Source organism: Rattus norvegicus, chromosome 14 (genome assembly GCF_021556685.1).
Source record: "Rattus norvegicus strain SHRSP/BbbUtx chromosome 14, alternate assembly SHRSP_T2T, whole genome shotgun sequence".
Taxonomy (NCBI): Eukaryota; Metazoa; Chordata; class Mammalia; order Rodentia; family Muridae; genus Rattus; species Rattus norvegicus.
In genome coordinates, this window is record NC_141547.1 from 88,052,020 (window position 1) to 88,072,484 (window position 20,465).

The window sequence follows — 20,465 nt, forward strand, 5'->3', positions numbered from 1 at the left end:
GTGAAAAGCTTTCAACCCCACTTAGAAGGGGGAAAGAAATAATCATGGGAGGCAGAGGGAGGGAGGAATCTGGGTGGGAGGGGATAGTGGAAGGAGGAGGGGGAAAAGGATCAGATCTGGAGGGGCAAGGGGACTGGAGACCAAGAAAATGAATGGAAATAAGCAGCCTTGGGCAGTGGGAGTGGAGGGCCCTCTAGAGAGTACAAGAGACCCGGAAGGTGAGACACTCTCAGGATTCATTGGGGGTGACCTTAGGCAAAATGCCCAACACCAGGAAAAGGGAACTTGGAAAGAGTCTACTGCCAATAGATAGACAGGGCCTCAGTGGAGGGACAGGGTTACTAACCCACAGCCAAATTTCCTGACCCAGAATTGTTCCTGTCTAAAGAAACTGCAGGGACGAAAATGGAGAAGAGACTGAGGGAAAGGAGGTCCAATGACGGGCCCAACTAGGGATCCATCTCATGGTGGTGGGGGAAGGGCACCAAGACCTGACACTAGTATGCTATGATGTGCTTAGGAGCTTGGCATGGCTGTCTTCAGAGAAGCCCTACCAGCAGCTGACTAAGACAGAATCAAATATTTACACCCAACCACTGGACTGAAGCCAAGGACCCCTGTGATTGAAGGAACTGAAGGGGGGAGCAACCCCATAGGAAGACCAACAGTTTCAACTGACCAAGACCCTTTGGGGATCCCAGAGACTGAGCCATTGATTAGGAACATACACAGGCTGGTCTAAGGTTCCTGGCACATATGTAGCAGAGGTCTACCTGGTCTGTCCTCAGTGGGAGAAGATGCACTTAATCCTTGAGAGACTTGAGGCCCCAGGGAAGGGGGGAGGCTAGGTTTGGGGGTGAGTACCCTCTCAGAGGCAAGGGAGAAGAGGAATGGGATGAGGAACTATGGGAGGGGGGGACTGAAGTGAGGGCAACATCTGGAATGTAAGTAAATAGAATAATTTAAATAAAAAAGAAAAGAAAAGAAAACTCAATAACTATGGTAATATTCAGAATTTGAGAGCAGTGTGCTGAGCAGAGCCCAATAGAAAGCATTCTCCACCGAGCAGAAGCTTAATTACTTTTGTAAGAATGGGCTGGAGAAGACAGGTCAGCAGGTAAGAGCACTGTACCGCTCTTGCAAAGAGCTGAGGATTCCCAGCACCTGCATTGAGCAGTGCCAACCTCCTGTAACTCCAGCTTTAGGGGAGCCAATGCTCACTTCTAAGTAGGAATCTGCGTGTGTGTGTGTGTGTGTGTGTGTGTGTGTGTGTGTGTGTCTTTTTTTGCAACTTGCAGAGGCTGTACCTTCAGTGCCAAATAATCATTAATAGCTTTATCACATTTACAAAACAAAGAAATATTGCTTCTCATGCTAGGACCCAAAGAAGATCTGCACATGGATCAATAAGTAGAACATGAAAGTGACAGCAGGCCAGCTATCACAGCGTAGGGGAGCAGCAATGAATAAAGAGTAGTGATATGCCGAATAAACATAGTATGCACTCCCTTATACGTGGCTATTATCCATAAAGTACAGGATGACCATGACCATGCTACAGGTCCAAAGATGCTAAATAACAAGGAGGCCCCAATGGGGGTCACTTGGTAAGGGGAAATAGTATAGATGTCTGGGACAAAAGGAGGGAGGGAAGAGGGTGGGGGAGGGGCTGGAGAAGGGAGCAGGAAGTATCAATTAGGGGGAGGTTGAAGGGAGAGAATAGGGAGAGAGAGAACTGGAATTGGTAGGGGAGCATCTCTGGGACCAGCCAGAAACCTAGAACAATGAAAACTTCCAAGAATCTATGAGGATGACCCCAGCTAAAGCTCCTAGCAATGGGGAATGTGAAATGGCTGCCTACTGTAACCAGACGAGACTTCCAATGGAGGGAGTGCGGCGCCAGCCCAGCCACAGAACCTTAGACCCACAGTTGGTCCTTCCTACAAGATGTGCAGGAGTAAAAAAGATGGAGCAGAAATTGAGGGAACGCCCAACCAACGACTGGTCCAGCCTGAGACCAGTATCGTGAGAGAGAGCCCACTCAACAACAGATGGAAACAGATGTAGGACCCACAACCAAACATTAGGAGAGCTTGGGGAATCTTGTAGAAGATGAGGAGGAAGGATTGAAGGAGCTGGATGGGTCAAGGATGCTACAGAAACCCCACAGAATCAACTAACTAGGCCCTTAGGGGTTCGCAGAGACTGAACCACCAAACCAACCAACCCAGGCCTCTGCACATGTGTTATAGTTGGGCAGCTCAGTCTTCACATGGGACTCCTAACAGCAGGAGCAGGGGCTGTCCCTGACCCTGTTGCCTGCCGCTGGGTCCCTTTCTCCTAACGAGTCTGCCTTGTCTAGCCACAGTTGGAGAAGATGTACCTACTTCTACTGCACCTTGACAGACCAAGATGGGTTGCTAGCCACAGAAAGCCACCCCCCTCCTTCTCTGGGGAGAAAGAGAGGATATGAGGAAGGGAGTGTAGCAGCTTGTGTTCTCATGCAGATTGCGTTGTTACCCAAGAAACCTGTTTGCTGTGTCTCCACACATAGACTAAAGGAAGCCTGTCCCCAGTTGGCTCTAGTTGGGCAGTAAAATTGCCAATGGCCAATGGCTGAGCAGGGGAATGCAGGAGGGACTTTTAGATTTCCCAGACAAGGACAAGGGGAGAAGGGATTCCACCATGAGAGGGGTGTAGGTTGCCATGACGGGGAAGCAGAGAGATCAGAATTAAAGACCCGCCAAAATATAAGAATCCGGAGAAGAGGCCCCAGGGGCCATTCCCCCACCCGTACCTTCCTCCTTTGGTCCGAGGAACCAAAGATAAAAAATAGATTTAGAAAATGTTAACTCAGGAATACCAGAGGTGAGCGAGTGCTATCCACAGGGAGGTTTTAGAAGTAACCAACCATTGAACTACTTAGGCATATTAAAAATTAAGCTGACGTGTCTGTGTGTGTGTGTGTGTGTGTGTGTGTGTGTGTGTGTGTGTGTGTGTCTATCATTCGCAAATCCAGAGAGCTCTGGTAGAGGGCTAGAGGCTCAATCACCTTAGAGCTGGGAGCTCAGTTCACTGCTACAGGGGAGATGAGAGGGAGGGACTAGGAGGAGAGGAGGGAGGGGAATATGTGATTGGGATGTAAACTAAATTTAAAAAATACAAAAATAAAAAATAAATGAATGGGAGATGGCTCAGTGGTTAGGAGAACCGACTGCTCTTCCAGAAGTCCTGAGTTCAATTCCCAGCAACCACATGGCTCACAACCATCTGTAAAGAGATCCGATGCCCTCTTCTGGTGTGTCTGAAGACAGCTACAGTGTACTCATATATAATAAATGAATAAATCTTTAAAAAAATAAATGAATGAATGAATGAATGGTCATGATATTGACAAATCAACATACCACTCGCACTTGATTTTAAATGTCAAATCTCATCACTCCAGCACCAGGAAGCTGGTTTATCAAATAGGTAAAAGACCTGTGCCTGGACTTGGGATTTGGCTCCAGATCTTAGGAGAATTTGTTTACAAATCACTTTTAAACTTAACCTTTAGGGAATGGTAGAATACCAACTCTGCACTGGATAAATTTATGTCAACTTGACACAAAAGTCATCTGAGAGAAAGAAACTTCAGGGAAGAAAAAGCCTCCATAAGGTCAAGCCCTTGACCAGACTGTAGAGCATTTTCTTAATTAGTGATTGACTAATTTCTTAATTAGTAAGTGTGGGTAGGGTAATGACATCCCTGGGCTGGAGGTCCTGGGTTCTATAAAAAAGCAGTCTGAGCAAACCATGATGAATAGCCAGGAAGCAGCGCCCCTCGATGGCCTCTGCATCAGCTCTGTCCTCCAGGTTCCTGCCCTGACTTCCTTTGGTGATAAACAGAGATATGGAGTGGAGCTAAATAATTCCTTTCCTCTTCAACTTGATTTTTAGTCACAGTGTTTCACAGCAGCAGCAGAAATCCTAACTAAGACAAACGTAGTTTATGCGTAAGGCAGTAATGACACCAATTCACCCATATCAATTAATGTAGGTGTTTAGCAGCAACAGACACATCCTGACTGCGGTGTGATGCAATTAGCCTTCCGGGCATTCTGCAAAAGCAAGAGGAGTCAGAAGGGGCTAAAATGAAACACTTTTGGAGAGTGATGGGAGACAGCCACCCATGTTCATGATACAAAAGAGATACAAGAGTGGCCCAAAGCAACAATTATCGAGCACGAGTGGCAAGAACTGCTGAGTTGGGAAAGGGGAGATGCTATAAAGAAGGAACGTAACAGCTTGGTGACTGTACATGCTTTGAATGACATCACCTACAGACAGCCAGTACTGAGAAAACGGGCTCAATTAGGAGAAATGCTGCAAAGAAAGAGAAAAGAAAAGCGAAGTAAGGGCGGATGAGATGCCATTCAGAGTTGCTACATGAGTTAAGAGAAAGCTGCAGGACACTCAGTGAAGATTACTCTCCAAAAAAAAACACACACACACACACGCACACACACACATGCACACATACACACACACATGCACACATACACACACACGCACACATACACACACACACATACACACACATGCACACATACACACACATGCACACATACACACATGCACACATACACACACATACACACACATACACACACATACACACATGCACACATACACACACATGCACACATACACACACATACACACATACACACACATGCACACATACACACACATACACACACATACACACATGCACACATACACACACATACACACACATGCACACATACACACACATGCACACATACACACACATGCACACATACACACACATACACACACATACACACACATACACACACATACACACACACACACACACACACACACAGTTCAAGGGAGGATGAAAAGGTTAAACAACTGAGGAATCATTATCTTCTGTCCTGAATGATCCCAGAGGAGAAGGGAGAACATTTTAAAGCTCACAATGGAGGACAAATACCACACAGTGGTGAAGAAGAGACATAAAGGAAAAGGGAGGGGCAATTTGAAGAAAGTAGAAATACCAGAAAAACATGATGAGAGAGAGAGAGAGAGAGAGAGAGAGAGAGAGAGAGAGAGAGAGAGAGAGAGAGAGAGAGACTGAACAGAGCTCTGTAGCTGACTAGGAAAATTATAAAACAAGTCTCCCCGGAAGGGTAACATAGGTCCACACATGAGAAGGTATATGAGAAAAAGTTAGTCCAGAATGGCAGTTGTGAGAGATGCGCATTATGGTGAAGCTTGTGGAAAATACATATATAGTAGAAATAATTATTTTGAGAGACAGACAAAGACGTTAAGTCACCAAGGTCAGCTGTATCTTGTCAAGCTGTAAGTCAAAATAAACCTTGCATAATGTTCCTTGTCACGAAGACTAATGAAGATAATTGAAGCAGTTGACATCTGTGACAAAGGAGGGGTGGGAAGGAGAAAAGGGGGTATACTTATATCCTTACCCTTACTCGGTGGTAAAGAGGGGTCAACTGACCTTGACCATCCTTCTTAGGATGAGGTGCCAGTCCTTTGGGTCACATCTAGTTACTGGGCCTTCTAGTGTTATCTTGCTCAAGAGCTGTCTATATGTATGCCTGCCTGCCTGCCTTCCTTCCTTCCTTCCTTCCTTCCTTCCTTCCTTCCTTCCTTCCTTCCTTCCTTCCTTCCTCCCTTCCCTCCTCCTCCCCCTCCTCTCCCCCTTCCTCCTCCTGTCTCACACTGTCATGGACTCCTCTTACTATTTCTATTGCTGGGGTTGGGTGGTAATGAGTCTCAGGGAGGAAGGCAGCTCGGGAACTCAGCTCCGAGAAGATTCTGGAGCCAATTAAGCCTGGGTTGTCAAGATGGGCACAAGGCGTAACTCACTGAAACCTTCTACGCAGTCCTGAACTCAATTTCTAACACTGAGCGCAAGCAAACACTACGAAGACAACCTCAAAACTTAAAAACTCAGAGTAGTAGAGAAAAAATATTTATGGTAAACTATGAGTAAAAATTAACAACAAAACAAAGAAACAAAGGTCATAGGCCACATTGGATATGCTCAGGAAATAAGAAAAAAAAAAAACCAACAACAAATATCAAAAAGCAAGAAACAAAGATCGAAATAAAAATTAACTAATTTAATTTTAATTTTAAAATTCAAATTTATTTTATTTAATTTTAAAAAATATAATTTTATATATGTGTATTTTGTATAATATAATTATATATTATATAAATATATATTATATATATATGATGTATGCTGGTTCCTTAACTAAAAGAAAGGGAATCAGTCCTATTGACTCAGAAGAAAAGGAGTGGGAATAAAATTAAATTAAAATATCAATGAAAATTAAAGAACCAGAGGAGCCTACTTTGTTGATATCTATGTGATGAAGTGTGAAGACTTGTATTAAGAACATATATTTTTTAAGAACCTTAAAGAACTTAAAAGAATTGACTGCATGAGGAATAGCAAATACCAATGAAGAAAGGTGTCGACACGAGAGTCCCAGGTAGCAAGAGTAAAGCACCAGTGACACAGTGAGTAAACTGTTTCTACTGTTGTTTTTGCAGTTCCGGGATGAGTAAAATATGGAGTTCTCCATCTATCACGGACTGGAACATCTAAGGCTAATTCACAAAAGCCAGTGACTAGAGTCCAGTCCCATTCGTGAGCACCAGTGTAACGAGGAGGACGTAGAAAATCGAATTCAACCACACATTTACAAATAATAAGGCAAAATCGTATGGTTCCCCTCTCCCAGGAACTTGTGAATGTCAATGCTGAGTAATGTAACTGGTCACCTGTGAGTTCTTAAGGAGAAACCAATCATAAAGTCATCTCAACAGAGAGACAGTGAGGAGCTGCTGGCAAATCCAACAACTCTTGGTTTTAATTTGTTTCAGTCCTTAATAAAAAAATGAAAATATCTGCACCATGATAAATTGAATATATCAGAATTCTAGCACAAAGTTAGAGGGGAAAAAAGTAATAGACGTTCTGAAGACAAAGACACCCATTGCTATCTGCTAATCTCACCCACAATACTCTGGAAATGTGGGCCACTACGATGAGACAAGAGAAGGGACTGTGAGGTGCTCACTGGAGATGGGAGATGATACACCACCGGCATTTGCAAACACCGTGTTTGCACAGCTAAGAAAACACCAGAGAATGCATATAGAAGAAGTCTGTGTCAGTGTTCATACTAGAGGCCAGAAAACAAAGAGCAACTTCCTTGCCTTACTACATGCCATGACACCAGTTTGAAGATAAATATCTATTTGTGACAAAAAATATAGTGCCACATAACGTAAGTGTCAGATAAAAACAAAAAAACACTTTTTTACATTGTGTGTGTGTGTGTGTGTGTGTGTGTGTGTGTGTGTGTGTGTGTTGGCTCTCATATATGGAGAAAATTTTAAATGTTTCCAAAGGTATGTGGGATGGGGTGGGGGTTTAGAAAGGAACAGGGTACATGCTATGAAAAGCGAGACTTGGAGCATAAAGCACAAATTAATATTTAGGTCAATTGCTATTCAGTGAAATATCTTCCTATTAGTCAGTATGGGTCTAAAGTTCATGTGGAAAAATCATCGAAGAAATATCACCAAAATAACCCCAGAAGAGTTGAGGAGGTAGCCACAGTGTGGCCACAGTGTTAGACCTGAGGAACTGAGGAACTGTACCAACTGTGGCTCACCAAACACAGCTGGGGCAGGTAAGAACCAACAGAAAGCTTGAAGATTTCCTGAGAGCAATGGGAAGCCAGCATGTAAAGGAGAGAGAGAGAGAGAGAGAGAGAGAGAGAGAGAGAGAGAGAGAGAGAGAGAGAGAGAGATTGATTCCAGATCCTTCCAGAAAAAAAGTGAGCAGACATTCTGAACTCAGGAGAGTAAACGTGCATCTGGCTTTACACCAGAATTCAAATGTGTTACCTACTTAAAATGTGCAAAATAAGCTCATTAAAATGCTAGGCGGCATGAAAGAATCGCTTTATAAATTTGGAGTAAGGAACACAGTTTTAACTAGGACATAATTCTCAGAAACTGGGGCTTAGACTGTCTGTAGCTCAGTGGTAGACTACCTGCCTGGCATGCATGAAGCTAGGTTCAGTCTCTAATACCTCCATAAATAGAAAGCAGGATAAACAACATTTCCACAGGAAAACATCGAAAGCAAAACTGAAACACAGCAAGAAACGAATACTTGCAAGCTATCCCCCTCGTATTAAAAAGACTGATTTTTCTCAGTAACGAAAAACCCCACGTTATGTAGAACCACGGAAGTGCTCTTCTTGGCTAAACGTGAGCTTCGAAAGTTACTTTCATTGTGGATAAAGAGAGTAAGGCATGAAGCTTCAGAGAGAGACTATTTCAGTCTATCAGACTGACAGCTGCACTGCTCACACAGCACCGAGCAGACAGCTCTAATTGAGAGCAAGTCGGCAATAACTAGCAAATTACTGCTGGACATAGCGTTTGAGGCCAAATGCCCTCTCTGCTGTGAACTGGTGTGTAAACACGATTACTCAGTGCAAGGCTATTCGTGATATCAGAAACCGTCCCAGTGTCCACCAACGAAACCCAGTTAAACAGACCGGTCCTGTTAAGTCAATGTACCGCAGTCACCCAGAAGGTGAGGGTAGTCTTCTCCATCTGACTGCGTAGTTGCTCTAAGATAGAGACTTGTACTTCAGTGGGCTGGAGCCTGTGCACAGTGCACGTCCATCTACGGAAAGGGGGATAGCCCTGATGCTGGCTTATCTGCACACTGATAAGATCGCCCGTGAGTCAGTGAGAACAGGACTTTCACTGCTCCTCTCCCTTGTCGGCTGTGTAGGCTTGCACAGAGGCTAAACCATGTTCAAAAGAAATGGTTTTTTAAAAGAGAATAAGAAAGTAAAATCTTCAATTATTCCAAGGCCTTAGCAGTACCCAGCTCACACCAAGATGTCTGTACAAACATTGATCACTGTTGTTGTTATTATTTTGATAAAAATAAAGTGTTGAGATTTTCACGTCAAAAGAAAACAGGGTGACCCGTCATACGTGGGTTCTTAAAGAGGAATATAAGGGATGTTCGGTGGTTTAGGGTGTCACCAGGTGTATGAAGGAGGCCCTGTACTGTCTGTGTGACCCCAGGAACCGCCTCCCACCCTCATTCTCCTACCCCACAGCCTCGAGGGAAAGATCAAATAGTTGAAATGTACAGAGACATGGTCGTAGTCCAGAATGCGGGCTCCCATCACACAGGACCCACTAGGTTGGTTCAAAGGCACCAGAGGGTGGACTTGACTTCCTCCCCACCAGATGTGAACATGGCTGGTGTCCTGGGACGGCACCTCCCTCCCAACCTTTTGGAGAAGGACTCACTGCGTCATACCTGTCCTGTACTGGTAGTAGCCGGTCATGGTAGCTGCACCTGTCACTGTACTCAGTTTCATCTCAGCTCCATGATTGTCCCCAAAGTCCAGCAGCAGACAAAGAGCTGTTCTGGAAGCCGCGTGAACACGGATTCCCAGGGCTGGAGGTGCCTTAGCATCTGTTTCTGGGAAGCAGCAGGTGGCAAAGTGCCCAGCGTTTTCAGGCTGTGTCGCCAAGACGGCCCCAAGAGGGTGCTGAGTAAGAGGACAGGAACTCTCAGGATGGTACCAGGATGCGGAGAGGTTGCGGGTTTGAGAAATGCCCGGAGGAGGATCTGAGAAGCTAAGGAAATGAAGCAGATATCAGACTTCAGGGCAGACTATAGAGTCCAGGAATAGAGAGGGTACCAGGAGGATAGAAGAGTTGATGTGAGCAGACTATCTAGGGTAGCTTTGAGGGAACAAGGGTGAGGACCCTGAAGAAGGGCCTGCAGTATTAGAACCGCTGGCCTCTTGTGAGACAGCGGCTGCGAAACACTGGTTTAGACACTGAATGCAGAGCTAGCAAGCCCCCCTCCCCAGACTAAAGCCATCACTTTAGAGGCTGCCTAGAAACTGGGATCACCACCCTGGATGCTGAGGTCGGCTACTGGAGCGCAACTAATCTGGTTATAGAAATAAGGATAACGTTCACTGTCCCCTTACCACTGAAACTATGAGCCAAAAGCCAGTCTTTTCCACAGATCACAGCCTGCTGTTTTTATACAATGCTATTCCTGACCCACAGTCACCAGTTTCCCCTTTCAACTTGTAGCTCCTTGTGCTGGGAGCTGGGGGCTGGAAAGAGTCTGGTTTCTGAGTCTCCAGCTCCCAAGGGCACAGGACTTCCATCACTGGCTTGCTGGAAGCTGTTGCAGGGGGACGCTGAGGATGGGCACTTAGGCAACTAGGTATTTGACTAAAGAACAGAGCCCTTCGAGGAAGGAGAATGCTCTCACGGACACGCGAAGGTCCTCACATTTCTCTCCTCTGCCTGTCTTGTGCTTAGCCCCTGAGCTACACAGACAGGCAGGCTGAGGTCTGAATTCCTGACTGCTCTTAAAGATAAAGGAACCACGTGACACAGGATGCAAGTGGCAAGGAGCAGCCAATCATATCATTTGGAGCACCATGACCTGGCACACTCCCGGCCACAGCTGTAATGACTCCCAACAAGGGAAGAGTCTCAAATCGCCAAGTGACTGGTAGGAAGGAAAGATGGATGTGGCCTCTATTCCCCAGCTTCTGCCTTCTGGAAGTGATGGGGAAGTAGAAAGTCAGACTCCTGAGAGGTGCTTAGCTGCCGGTCTGTGGGGATGCGACCATCCTGGGGGGGGGGGTGTCATGGCAACTGACCTCAGAAGCGTATTGGCCGAGTCCTCCCCAGAGCACAGCAGTCTTGTTCCATTACAGCAGAAAGCTTCCTTCTTCAGGCTGCACGGGGCCGCGGAGGAGACGCCCTGCAAATCAACCTGTCAATGGCACTGCCTTCGGAATGAAAGAGGGGAGTTTCCAGCAAAGAGAACGCCCGGGTTGGGGAGCCCTAGAGCTACACAGGGGGCATCAGGAACATCAATGACTGCATTCGCTTCATTGTCAGCTTTGCTGGTAGCTAAACGGTGGTATTCCCTTGGGACGAGAGTGTGAAGACTAGTCTCTTTCTTATTGCAATGATGTATTGACTCTGCCCAAGCATTGGGCATCTTGCAGAGTTAGAAAGGCAAAGGAGGGGTCGCTGTTGAGCTTGGTGGCACGTTCTTCAGTGGTGGGGAGGGGGCACACCAACCTGCTGCCGACCAGAGAACGATCCGTCTTCTCTTTCAGCCTCACGCAGCCACTGGAGCTGGGAGCTGGGGCTGGTACTGCTCCTGATCACAACAGAGGGCAGAGAGGTGCTGTCGTGTCCTTGGCACACTGGACTGATAAGTGTTGGGCTGATCTAAAGACCCTCCCTGTGACCCAACCCTGTTTCTAGGAGCCCGTGAAGTGGATCATCACAGGTTGGATGTGCTGGAAACTGACCCACTCGGGGCTGTGGCAGATGGCAGGGGAAAGTCTTTCTGGTAGAGGGGAGGACAGTTTGTCAGTGTGTACTGTGGCATACGTCTATGTCCCAGCACGGACTGGGAGTTGGAGGCCTGTGAGGCAAGTCGTGGTTCTGAGCCCTAGACAGTGGCTAGCATGCCGTGTCCTATGTCTCTCACTGAGCACAACAGACTTGTCCTCATGGAGACAGTGGTCTGCAGCCCTGTAGTTAACGTCAGAATCTAGCACTGGTCCTTGGCTTGCTGCTATGCCCACCTTCTTGGCCTCTCATCGTACAGGAAACATACACTGTTCCTTCCATTGGCAGAACCAGTTCCGTTGACCCACTTGATGGCATTTTCTCCTGCATTATTGTCCTTGGCAAGGACATCCTAAGTTACTCTAGACATTCGAAATGGGTCCCATTTTCTGACTGTTTGTGTACCCCCACCTCCTTCTAGTACCTCATCTCTTAACAAAGAGATGCTCTTAAAAACGGAAAGCCAGAAGCTAGGATACATTCCTAAATGAGCTTTTCCTTTTGCCCAAACACAGTCTCCAGAGCCTTGTTCACTCAGCTACTACTGAGGGCAGCAGACAGACTGCATGCTGGGGGCAGGAGGAGAAAACAGAGCCCAGGGCTCCTACCTCAGACGGCCCCGTCCATACACAGTAGAGAAAAGATTATTTCCCCAGGGGCCGTGGGGAGTGCTAATTCCAGGAAATGTTTCCTTGTAATAGAACAGTTTTATCTTTGCCGAGTCCTAAATAATTTAAAACAAGCTGTGAAATTCTTCAGCTCCGAGTCGCACGTTGGAGAGGGTTGTTCTGTCCAAGCCGGAAAGAACAAGTTCATTGGCACAGGCTTGGGGGGTGAGGTGCCAGTCTCACCAGCAAAACACAGGAGTGCATTTTGTGCTGAGATAATAAAACATGTAACAGAAACGACAGCAACTGAAGGACGGTGAGCGGTCAGGCTCCCAGGCACAGACGGACAAATTCCTTCCCAACTAGGAATGCAAAGTGGAACCTAGGAAGGTCGTAGTGTTGGGCTCACCCTTCCAGTGACTTGGTTCACAAAACCTGCAGCGTGGGGGTGGTGTCCAAGGCACTCAGCATTTCTTCCCCCAAAACTTCAAATTTTGGTTGTATAATATTTTTTTTTGATTGTGGCAAGAATAAAAGAAAGGAAAAGAAAGGGAAGGGAAGGAAAGAGAAGTGAAGGGAAGGGGAGGGGAGGGGAGGGGAGGGGAGGGGAAGGGAAGGGAAGGGGAGGGGAGGGGAAGGGAAGGGAAGGGAAGGGAAGGGAAGGGAAGGGAAGGGAAGGGAAGGGAAGGGAAGGGAAGGGAAGGAAGTCAAAAACCATAAACTATACACGGTTAGTGTGGAGTTAAACAATCTTAGTATATTCTCAGTGCTGTGTCACCCATATCCAGTACTTTTACTTATTAGGGAACTCACTTTAGCCCTGAAATAAACCCCAGCTTCTCCCCACTGCCATGCCACCCCTGGGCCACTCCTGTCGACTTTTGCCTCCCTGGCTGAGACTTCCATAGTAAGGACAGCACAAACACATTTGCCCTTTTTCAACTGGCTCATTTCACAAAGCACCATGTCCTCAAGGTCCCATCAACAGCTTTGTTTCCAACGCCAGGAAACATACCCCACTGAGGATCGCCAACCCCGTTCGTGATGTTGCAGTCACACTGGGGCCTTGTTCTAAGCTACGACATAGTATACACAGCAGGAGCTTTTAGGCAGCGTTAACCCAGAAAGACTCCATTTTAAAAGCAGCATCCGGCTCCCTTTTGAGTGCAAATGCAGACACAGAATGACTGTGCCTGCAGACACCACCACTAACCTCTCTGGTGCTGCCCAGAGGGACAGACTGATACGTGATAAATGTGACCAAGTGTCATGTAGAAATTCATCAAAGCAGCTTGGTACCATATGAGGACATGGGTGAACCCCAACCACACCAGGAAAGCGCCCAAGAGGTGGCTACATAGCTCGGCAGGTAAAAATGATGCCGTGGGAGCTGGATGACTTGAGTTCAAACCCGAGAACCTATGAGAAGCCAGAAACAGTAGCCTGGGTTTGTAATGCCAGCGCGTCTAGGACAAGGATGCGAGGTGGAGATGGAAGAATCATAAGGAACCCTGCAGATCTGCTAGCCTGGACATAGAGTAGCGGACAGAGGCAGCATCAGTCAGTGAAAGGAAAGAGCCCGATTCTGAAAGTTGACACTTGATCGCCACACCTCCACCAGGGCTTTCAAATGCCCACACTTATATAGACATGGTGTGTGTGTGTGTGTGTGTGTGTGTGTGTGTGTGTGTGTGTGTGTGTGTGTGTGTGTGTATGTGTGTGTGTGTGTGTTTGTGTATGTGTTTGTGTGTGTGCATGCACACTATTACTATTACTGCTGCTGCTGCTACTACTACTACTAAAGAATTCATCTATGTGAGATATGCACAATTTATATAAAAAGAGAGACATAATGAAAGATAAAGAAAGGAGAAGAAAGGAAGGAAGGAAGGAAGGAAGGAAGGAAGGAAGGAAAGAAGGAAGGAAAGAAGGAAGGAAGCAAGCCAGCTTAGAACACACCAGACTCAGCATGGTTGCCACATTCCTACCTGGACCCCAGCAGGAAGAGGATCCTAACACAGCAATGAGGACACCCTCCCTGCTAGTACCCTGCTATCTGAATACCCACTGTGAGCATCAAGGGACCAACAGGCAGAAAGGTGCTGGCTGTCCTTGGGGCTTTAGTTCACCTTGGTCTCCACCACCGCTGAGGCAAGCTTTCACCTCTCTGGATCTCATTCCACACCCTGCCCATAGCCTCAGTGGCTCTGAGCCTCTGCAGCAGGACTCAGTTCTGAGGCCTCACAGCCCTGCGACCCCGCAGCTGTTCTAGGAGGCAGTGTCTCCCGGGGCTCTCCACCTGACACCGTGGCCTGATACCCGGAGAGGCTCTGCATCCCTAACAGCTCTCTGCTTGGCCTCCCTGAAATCCTTGAACCCCACTGCAGCCCCTTTAGTCCCTTATAGCCATTCTATGACCTACATGTGTAGAGATGTAATTACTGTGCGATGTGCAACACACGAGAGTTAAATATTAGCTATTGAGACTGGGTAAAGGAACCTGTGTTTGCCTCGGCCACCTTTCAAGCAAATCAGGACTACTTAGCAGAATGCAGCGAACAAAACCTACTTAGCTCACGGATTTATTATGACTCAGGGAGTATTGTGGGAAGGCGCAGTGTGTCTGTCCATCTGTGTTTCTGGCATAGCATGCTCATGACTAGAGTTCACAGTAGTGACCTGAGGACGCTTACCTGGCACCTTGTATGACTCCCAACATTCAGGGTCAAGTTTATTATACAGCCCGGTCTAAGAAAAAATTATGTTCTTTCCCTTCAGGGCTGAGAGGTTCAAATCTACTTTGGGCTGGCAGCACTGACCCTGATGTTGGCATCTGAGACACTCCTCATGACCACCATGCCATCTGTATAGTCTGAAATGCTGGACTGCCCGGGCTTCCGAGACCTACCTGTTAGTAGCTTCATCCCATTCTGGAGGAGTTTGTGGTTCTCTGTTAGTAAAGCTTAGCCTCCCTTCACTAGTTGTGTTCAGAATGTTCTAGAAGGAAAAGAAGTAAAAGTGTGAGAAGACTCGGGGAAGAAGCACTACTCATGAAAGAACAGCAGCCTCCACCCCTGTGTGTCAGGCATTGTCCTTCTCCCTCGGAGGGCAGTGAGGAAGACAAACTGATGGACTCTGTACGTGAGGCTCAGGCTCCTCTGCCTTCTTGTCTTTCTCATGACAGAATGGAGGTTTTAAAACTTAAATTTGTACTTCCTCTGCTCAAGCACACATGCTGTGACCACACACACACACACACACACACACACACACACACACAGACACACACACACAGACACACACACACAGACACACACACAGATACACACAGACACAGACACAGACACACAGACACACACACACACACACACACACACACACACACACACACACGTTGTTCTCAGGAGGAAAGGTCTAAGTGGCCCAGTGTAAGGTACACCTTGTTCCAGGGAGCTGCTGAAGATGGCGTCTGTGACTCTGGGTCTCCTGCTGTCCCTTTTGGAGCGTATGAAGGACAGCTGTCCTGCGCATCACTCACACAGGGCTCTGGGCTAGCCTGGGTCTCTAGAGAAGAGAAAAATATATTCTAAGGTTGGCCATGTGCTAGAAGATGAGAGCAGAGACAGACAAACACGAGTCTAACTGCCCTGCAGGGGCTCCTGTGAAGAACCTAGTTGTCAGGACGTGCTAAATCTGATGCTGTGTCCTGGGAGTTGTGTCTTTGCTCTGGTCTGAGAGGACTTGGGTGTGAACCCACGGGGTGGGATGAGGGGGGTGAAGAAAGGAATGCACAGCCCTGCCCACACTGGTGGGGATGATGGTAGAAGGGATGATGGTGGTGGGGGTGACTGTGGTGGGGATGATGATGTTGGATTGGAGCATAGCAATGTTCTGGCTCAGGATGACGACTCTGTTTATGTGCCTTTTACTGCAGCTCTGATTTGGCCCTGTTTTGTCTCATAGGCAAGGGGCTGAGGCTTGAGAGCTGAAGGGCAGAGTAGTAGGGTTTAAAGCCAATTCAGAAGGGGATGAGGCCATTCTGACAGGAACCTAGCTTCAAACACTGCAGTTACCATAGCACCTCTGGGCAAGGACACAGGCGGTCAATGTCCCCTAGTTTTCAACTTTCTAGGGCAATGTCAAATCTAATTTAAACATCTTGGCTGATGCTTCTGTTCACAATCAAGAATCCGAGGTATTAATACAATCTGAAGGGAAATAGCTCGAGGTCATGACACCAAGCATTCTGTTTCGTTTGTGTGGACTGAGTCCCAGGGACTAACCATGCTGACCATTCAGGTATGAAACAGCGTCATGCACGGCTCACATTCTCCAGAAAAATATTTATAAAAACTGGACTGAACCGGAACAGCAAAATGCCTTATTTCTCAGATCTGATGCCAAGTTCCTGTGTTCCAAACACAAAGAAAGAGCTGGTCTATTTGTTCTCAGTCGGGGTCATACCATTCACTGACATAAAGACCTTAAAAGCAATGAGAAAATGCCCGAGACACGTCAGCTCTTCCCATCAGTTAGTTGTAAAGGCCCAGGTGCTCACGCCTTTTCTTAATAGATGTTGGTAATTACGTTTTGGGCAGCCCAGCTAGGCGGGAGCTCAGTGGTAAAATGCTTGTCCAGCATACATAGGCCCTGGGTTCAGTCTTCAGCAACAACGCACACAAACACTTAGGGTGGTGGCGCATGCCTGTAACCCTAGCACTGAGGAGGCTGAGGCAGGAAGATCACAAATTTGAGACCAATCTGTGCTACAAAGGGAGAAGCAAGACCCTGCCTCAAAAAAACCAACAGCAGCAACAATAATAATACAGGTAATATGACATGACATCGATGGTTGTGGGCTTGGCTCCGTGGCACCTGGCATGTGTGAAACTTTGGGTTCCATCGGAAGTATCTTAAATAGGGACAGTGGGACTCCTTCAGTGTGAAGGAGACCTGGGGCCAGGGAGCCCGGGTCCGGGAACCACAGGACCCAGCCAGTCACTGGTCTCTTGTGGTATCATTGCCGACTGGGGGGCCTCTCTAGTTTGGGTCATCTGAGGCAGGAAGTATGGAGGGTGGCCCAGGGAACAGATTAAAATAAACAACCCTGGCCCAGGAACATTTCAAGGACAAGCTTTCTGTGTCTTGATTCTGATTCGGTGGAAACCCCACATAGAATAGTCTTTAAGAACAGTGTGACATCCTTATAAAAGACAGGAAGTCGCAGCCTGAGGAAGTCATTGTTAAACTAGCACTTATCTTCTTAGTTGCTTCTCTGCCTGACAAACTGCTGGAGCCCAGGCCTGGCCCTGTCACACTTTCTCCTAGCTTACCAGGACCCATCTAACTCAGGGCCACCTTCGTCTTCGTTTTCCTCTGTGGGCTTCTGAGCCACATAAAACTTGTATTGGATCTGTGTGCTTCCCCTCTGTTCATTTTATCTGTAGACCCAGCAGGGACTCTTTGAGGACAGACATGAAGCCTGTTGTTTCCATGCCTTCAACTTTCATTTGATAAAGGGGTGAGCCGAGAAGCTGGGATCCAACACTGGCTCCAAACCACAAGACTGCCTCCCACCTGACAGACAGGACGCTGGGCAGGTGGTGTGTGAAACAGAACTCTGTCAACACAGTGTTCCTGTAGCCTGGCTGTGGTGGCTTTGTCCCTTTCTTTGGGCCTTACCAGTTAGCACTCCGTTGCAGAAGGCTCTGAGGCGGCAGCTATAGAATCTAAGACATTCCTTCTCCCCGGCCCCAGTTGGGGTCTCGCTACTTGAGGAAACAGAGCAAACCAGCTGGAGACACCTATGCGTGGGAATAAATAGAGGAGTTAGCTGTACTGTGCACAGCTGCCCATGCTATTCCTCATCCATGTCCGTATTTCTGTCACAGCTTCATCAGGCACGAGTGACTGCCACACAGGCAAAGAGTAACTCACTTCTGTGGCTTTTGAGCTTTGGTTTCAAGTTTGGAGACTGTTTTCTAGTTAAGTAGCAGGCTGATGCAGAAGTCTGGGTCTGGCTTCCTGCTCTGACGGAAGGGGATGGCACTCAGGCTCAGATCTGGGCTTTGAGCCTCCTCCATGTCCTGCCTCTCTGGATGTTCTCCAGCCCGAGGCTGGGACTTAGTCACTGATGTGAACCTTACACTATTGTTATCCTCCGCTTTAATCTCCACAGAAACTCAGATCATGCCTGTGCGTTCCCTAGAGGCCTGTATGTAAGAGCTTGGTCCCCAGAGCAGTGTTATTGGGAGGTGGTAGGCTTTTAAGAGGTGAAACACAGGGAGATCTGCCCTCCAGGGGGACCTCTTTCTCCACCTCTAAGCCATGAGTGATGGTTTTGCTCTGTCACACCCTTGTGGCCTCAGGTTTTGCTTTTCTGTACGTCTAAATCAACAAGGTCAACTCATCTGGGCTGAGCGGATCCAAGCTATGAGTCCACACACATCTTTGGTTACTACTGGATGGTTGTCTCAGGTCTTTGGTTACAGTAATTAGAGGCAACCATGGGGGCTAGCTATAGTTACTTTATATGGTGAGAGCCTGGAAGTGGAGGGAGGTGCATTGACTTGGAAATGCTGGCACCGTTGGCAAATGGTGCATTCAAATGGCCAGCATTCACACTGGTTCTGGAGGTACCAAAAGCGGCTGCAGTCTGACTCCACTTCAAAGACCTCCCCACATTCTCCCTAGTGACTTCTCCGGAGGCCTTGGACCTACCTTGCTTTTCAGACCATGACTCCTCAATGCCTGACCTAACTATGACTGTCCGGAACAATCCAAGAGCAGTGGATGAACTGACGTGGGACTAGACTGTGGGTTCCAGTGTTGACTCGTGACAGTGGATGGTGTGATTTGGATTTCATGCCCACACTGGCTACTTGCCACAGAACAGGGCTACAGTGGAGCAATGGAAATCGCTGTCCATCTCCCGGCTCCTACGAAATGTGGTGCCTCTTCTTAAACAGAAGCGCCTCTTGCCTGCCTCCATCCCCTTCCTTCTCCTCCCTGTCTCCTCCTCTTCCTCTTCCCCCTCCTCATCCTCTACCTCCTCCTCATCCCCTTCCCCCTCCCCGTCTTCCTTTCCTTATTTTCTCTTCCCTCTCATTCTTCCTCTTATGAAGACGAAAGGAGCCTGTATCACACAATTGGTGCTGGGATTGCCATTCCAGAAAGGGCTGCCTGTGCTGTTTCATTACACTTTAGGCTTTTAGCATGATCCTTTGGTGCTAGATTCTACTTGTGTGAACATGTGCTCAACTCTGTAGGATTTTTTTAACCCATTTAAATCTCCAAGATCTTAATCTCTATGGAATGTAGAGGATGCATATATTTCAATTTCTATATGAAGACAAAAAAAATAACTGGGTAGTTCTATCCAATTTTCATAAGCTTGGTTATTGAAGCAATAACCACGTAGCTACCACTAGGGGGCAGAGGAGGACATTATGTACACAAACAGAGGCGGGAGAACCCAGAAGAGGTTGATCAGCCTATATGGTGAAGATGGAGAGAGACAGCAGGTTGGGATGGCCTCAAACTACTGAGTAATTCCAAGGGTAGTGATGTCTACCCCTAGCTATGCTCACCTTTCAAGGTCAGAAAACAGAGGTGTGAACAAGAAGATGGACCTTGGAACTCAAAGGTCTGGAGCACTCTGGAGGGCAGAGAGGAATGTTCAAACGGGCTTCTAACTTCTGTCCATTGTACAGACACCACAGTTCATGCTGAGGGACAGCCTACTTGTTACCCACAGGAAAGGAGTGACTTCTTGGAGCTCCTGATTGCAAGCAAATCAGTGGGAGGAGGGCTTTGGAAGTAAAGGGCAGGTAATTTTCAAGAACCATGGGGGAAATATGCAGCCAAATGGCACAATCTTTGGCAGCAGTGATGTTAAACAAAGGCATTTCCAAGTAACAACAAGGACAGCCCCATTGTTTTCGCCTCTTGGTGTCCTTGGTAAAAGTGTGGCCAGGACACAGAAGCAGAGAGTGAGCTAAAAATGCAGGCATGCAAACATTGTTTTAGATATGCTTTCACCCCTTGTCTGCATGGGGCAGACAGAACTGCAAGGGTACAAGATCACCTGGGATGAGAAGTGTCCTGCCTGGGTCTCACACCGGAATTTGAGACATGTTCAGTCTGACTCAGAAGATCAATAATGTCCCAAGCCATCTGCAAAGTCTACACTGTAGCCACCCCTCATGCCAGGCCAGTGGAAGCTGTGTCCTAAGGCCAGACTAGGTTGATTGGTTTAGACCTTGGAAAAGGTGTATGGGAGATGTTTGTGTCACATCTTGCCAGCAGCAGCCAGTTGACGGCTGAATTCAAGGTAGCACAGGTCCTCAGAACCTGTGCTAC

The 20,465-nt window shown here is 47.3% G+C and overlaps 1 protein-coding gene across 1 annotated transcript in view; it reads right to left on the reverse strand.

The window, feature by feature from the left end:
* The window catches only part of Pkd1l1 (polycystin 1 like 1, transient receptor potential channel interacting), a 129,588-nt gene extending 113,602 nt beyond the window's left edge, over window positions 1–15,986 (reverse strand). The window contains exons 1-5 of the mRNA XM_087584613.1: window positions 15,909–15,986; window positions 15,013–15,101; window positions 11,218–11,299; window positions 10,788–10,903; window positions 9,413–9,735 (exon numbers count right to left, since the gene is read on the reverse strand). Coding sequence (XP_087440739.1) covers window positions 9,413–9,735; window positions 10,788–10,903; window positions 11,218–11,299; window positions 15,013–15,101; window positions 15,909–15,986 — 688 coding nt within the window. The remainder of the gene's footprint in view (window positions 1–9,412; window positions 9,736–10,787; window positions 10,904–11,217; window positions 11,300–15,012; window positions 15,102–15,908) is intronic.
* Between the last annotated feature and the right edge of the window lie 4,479 nt (window positions 15,987–20,465).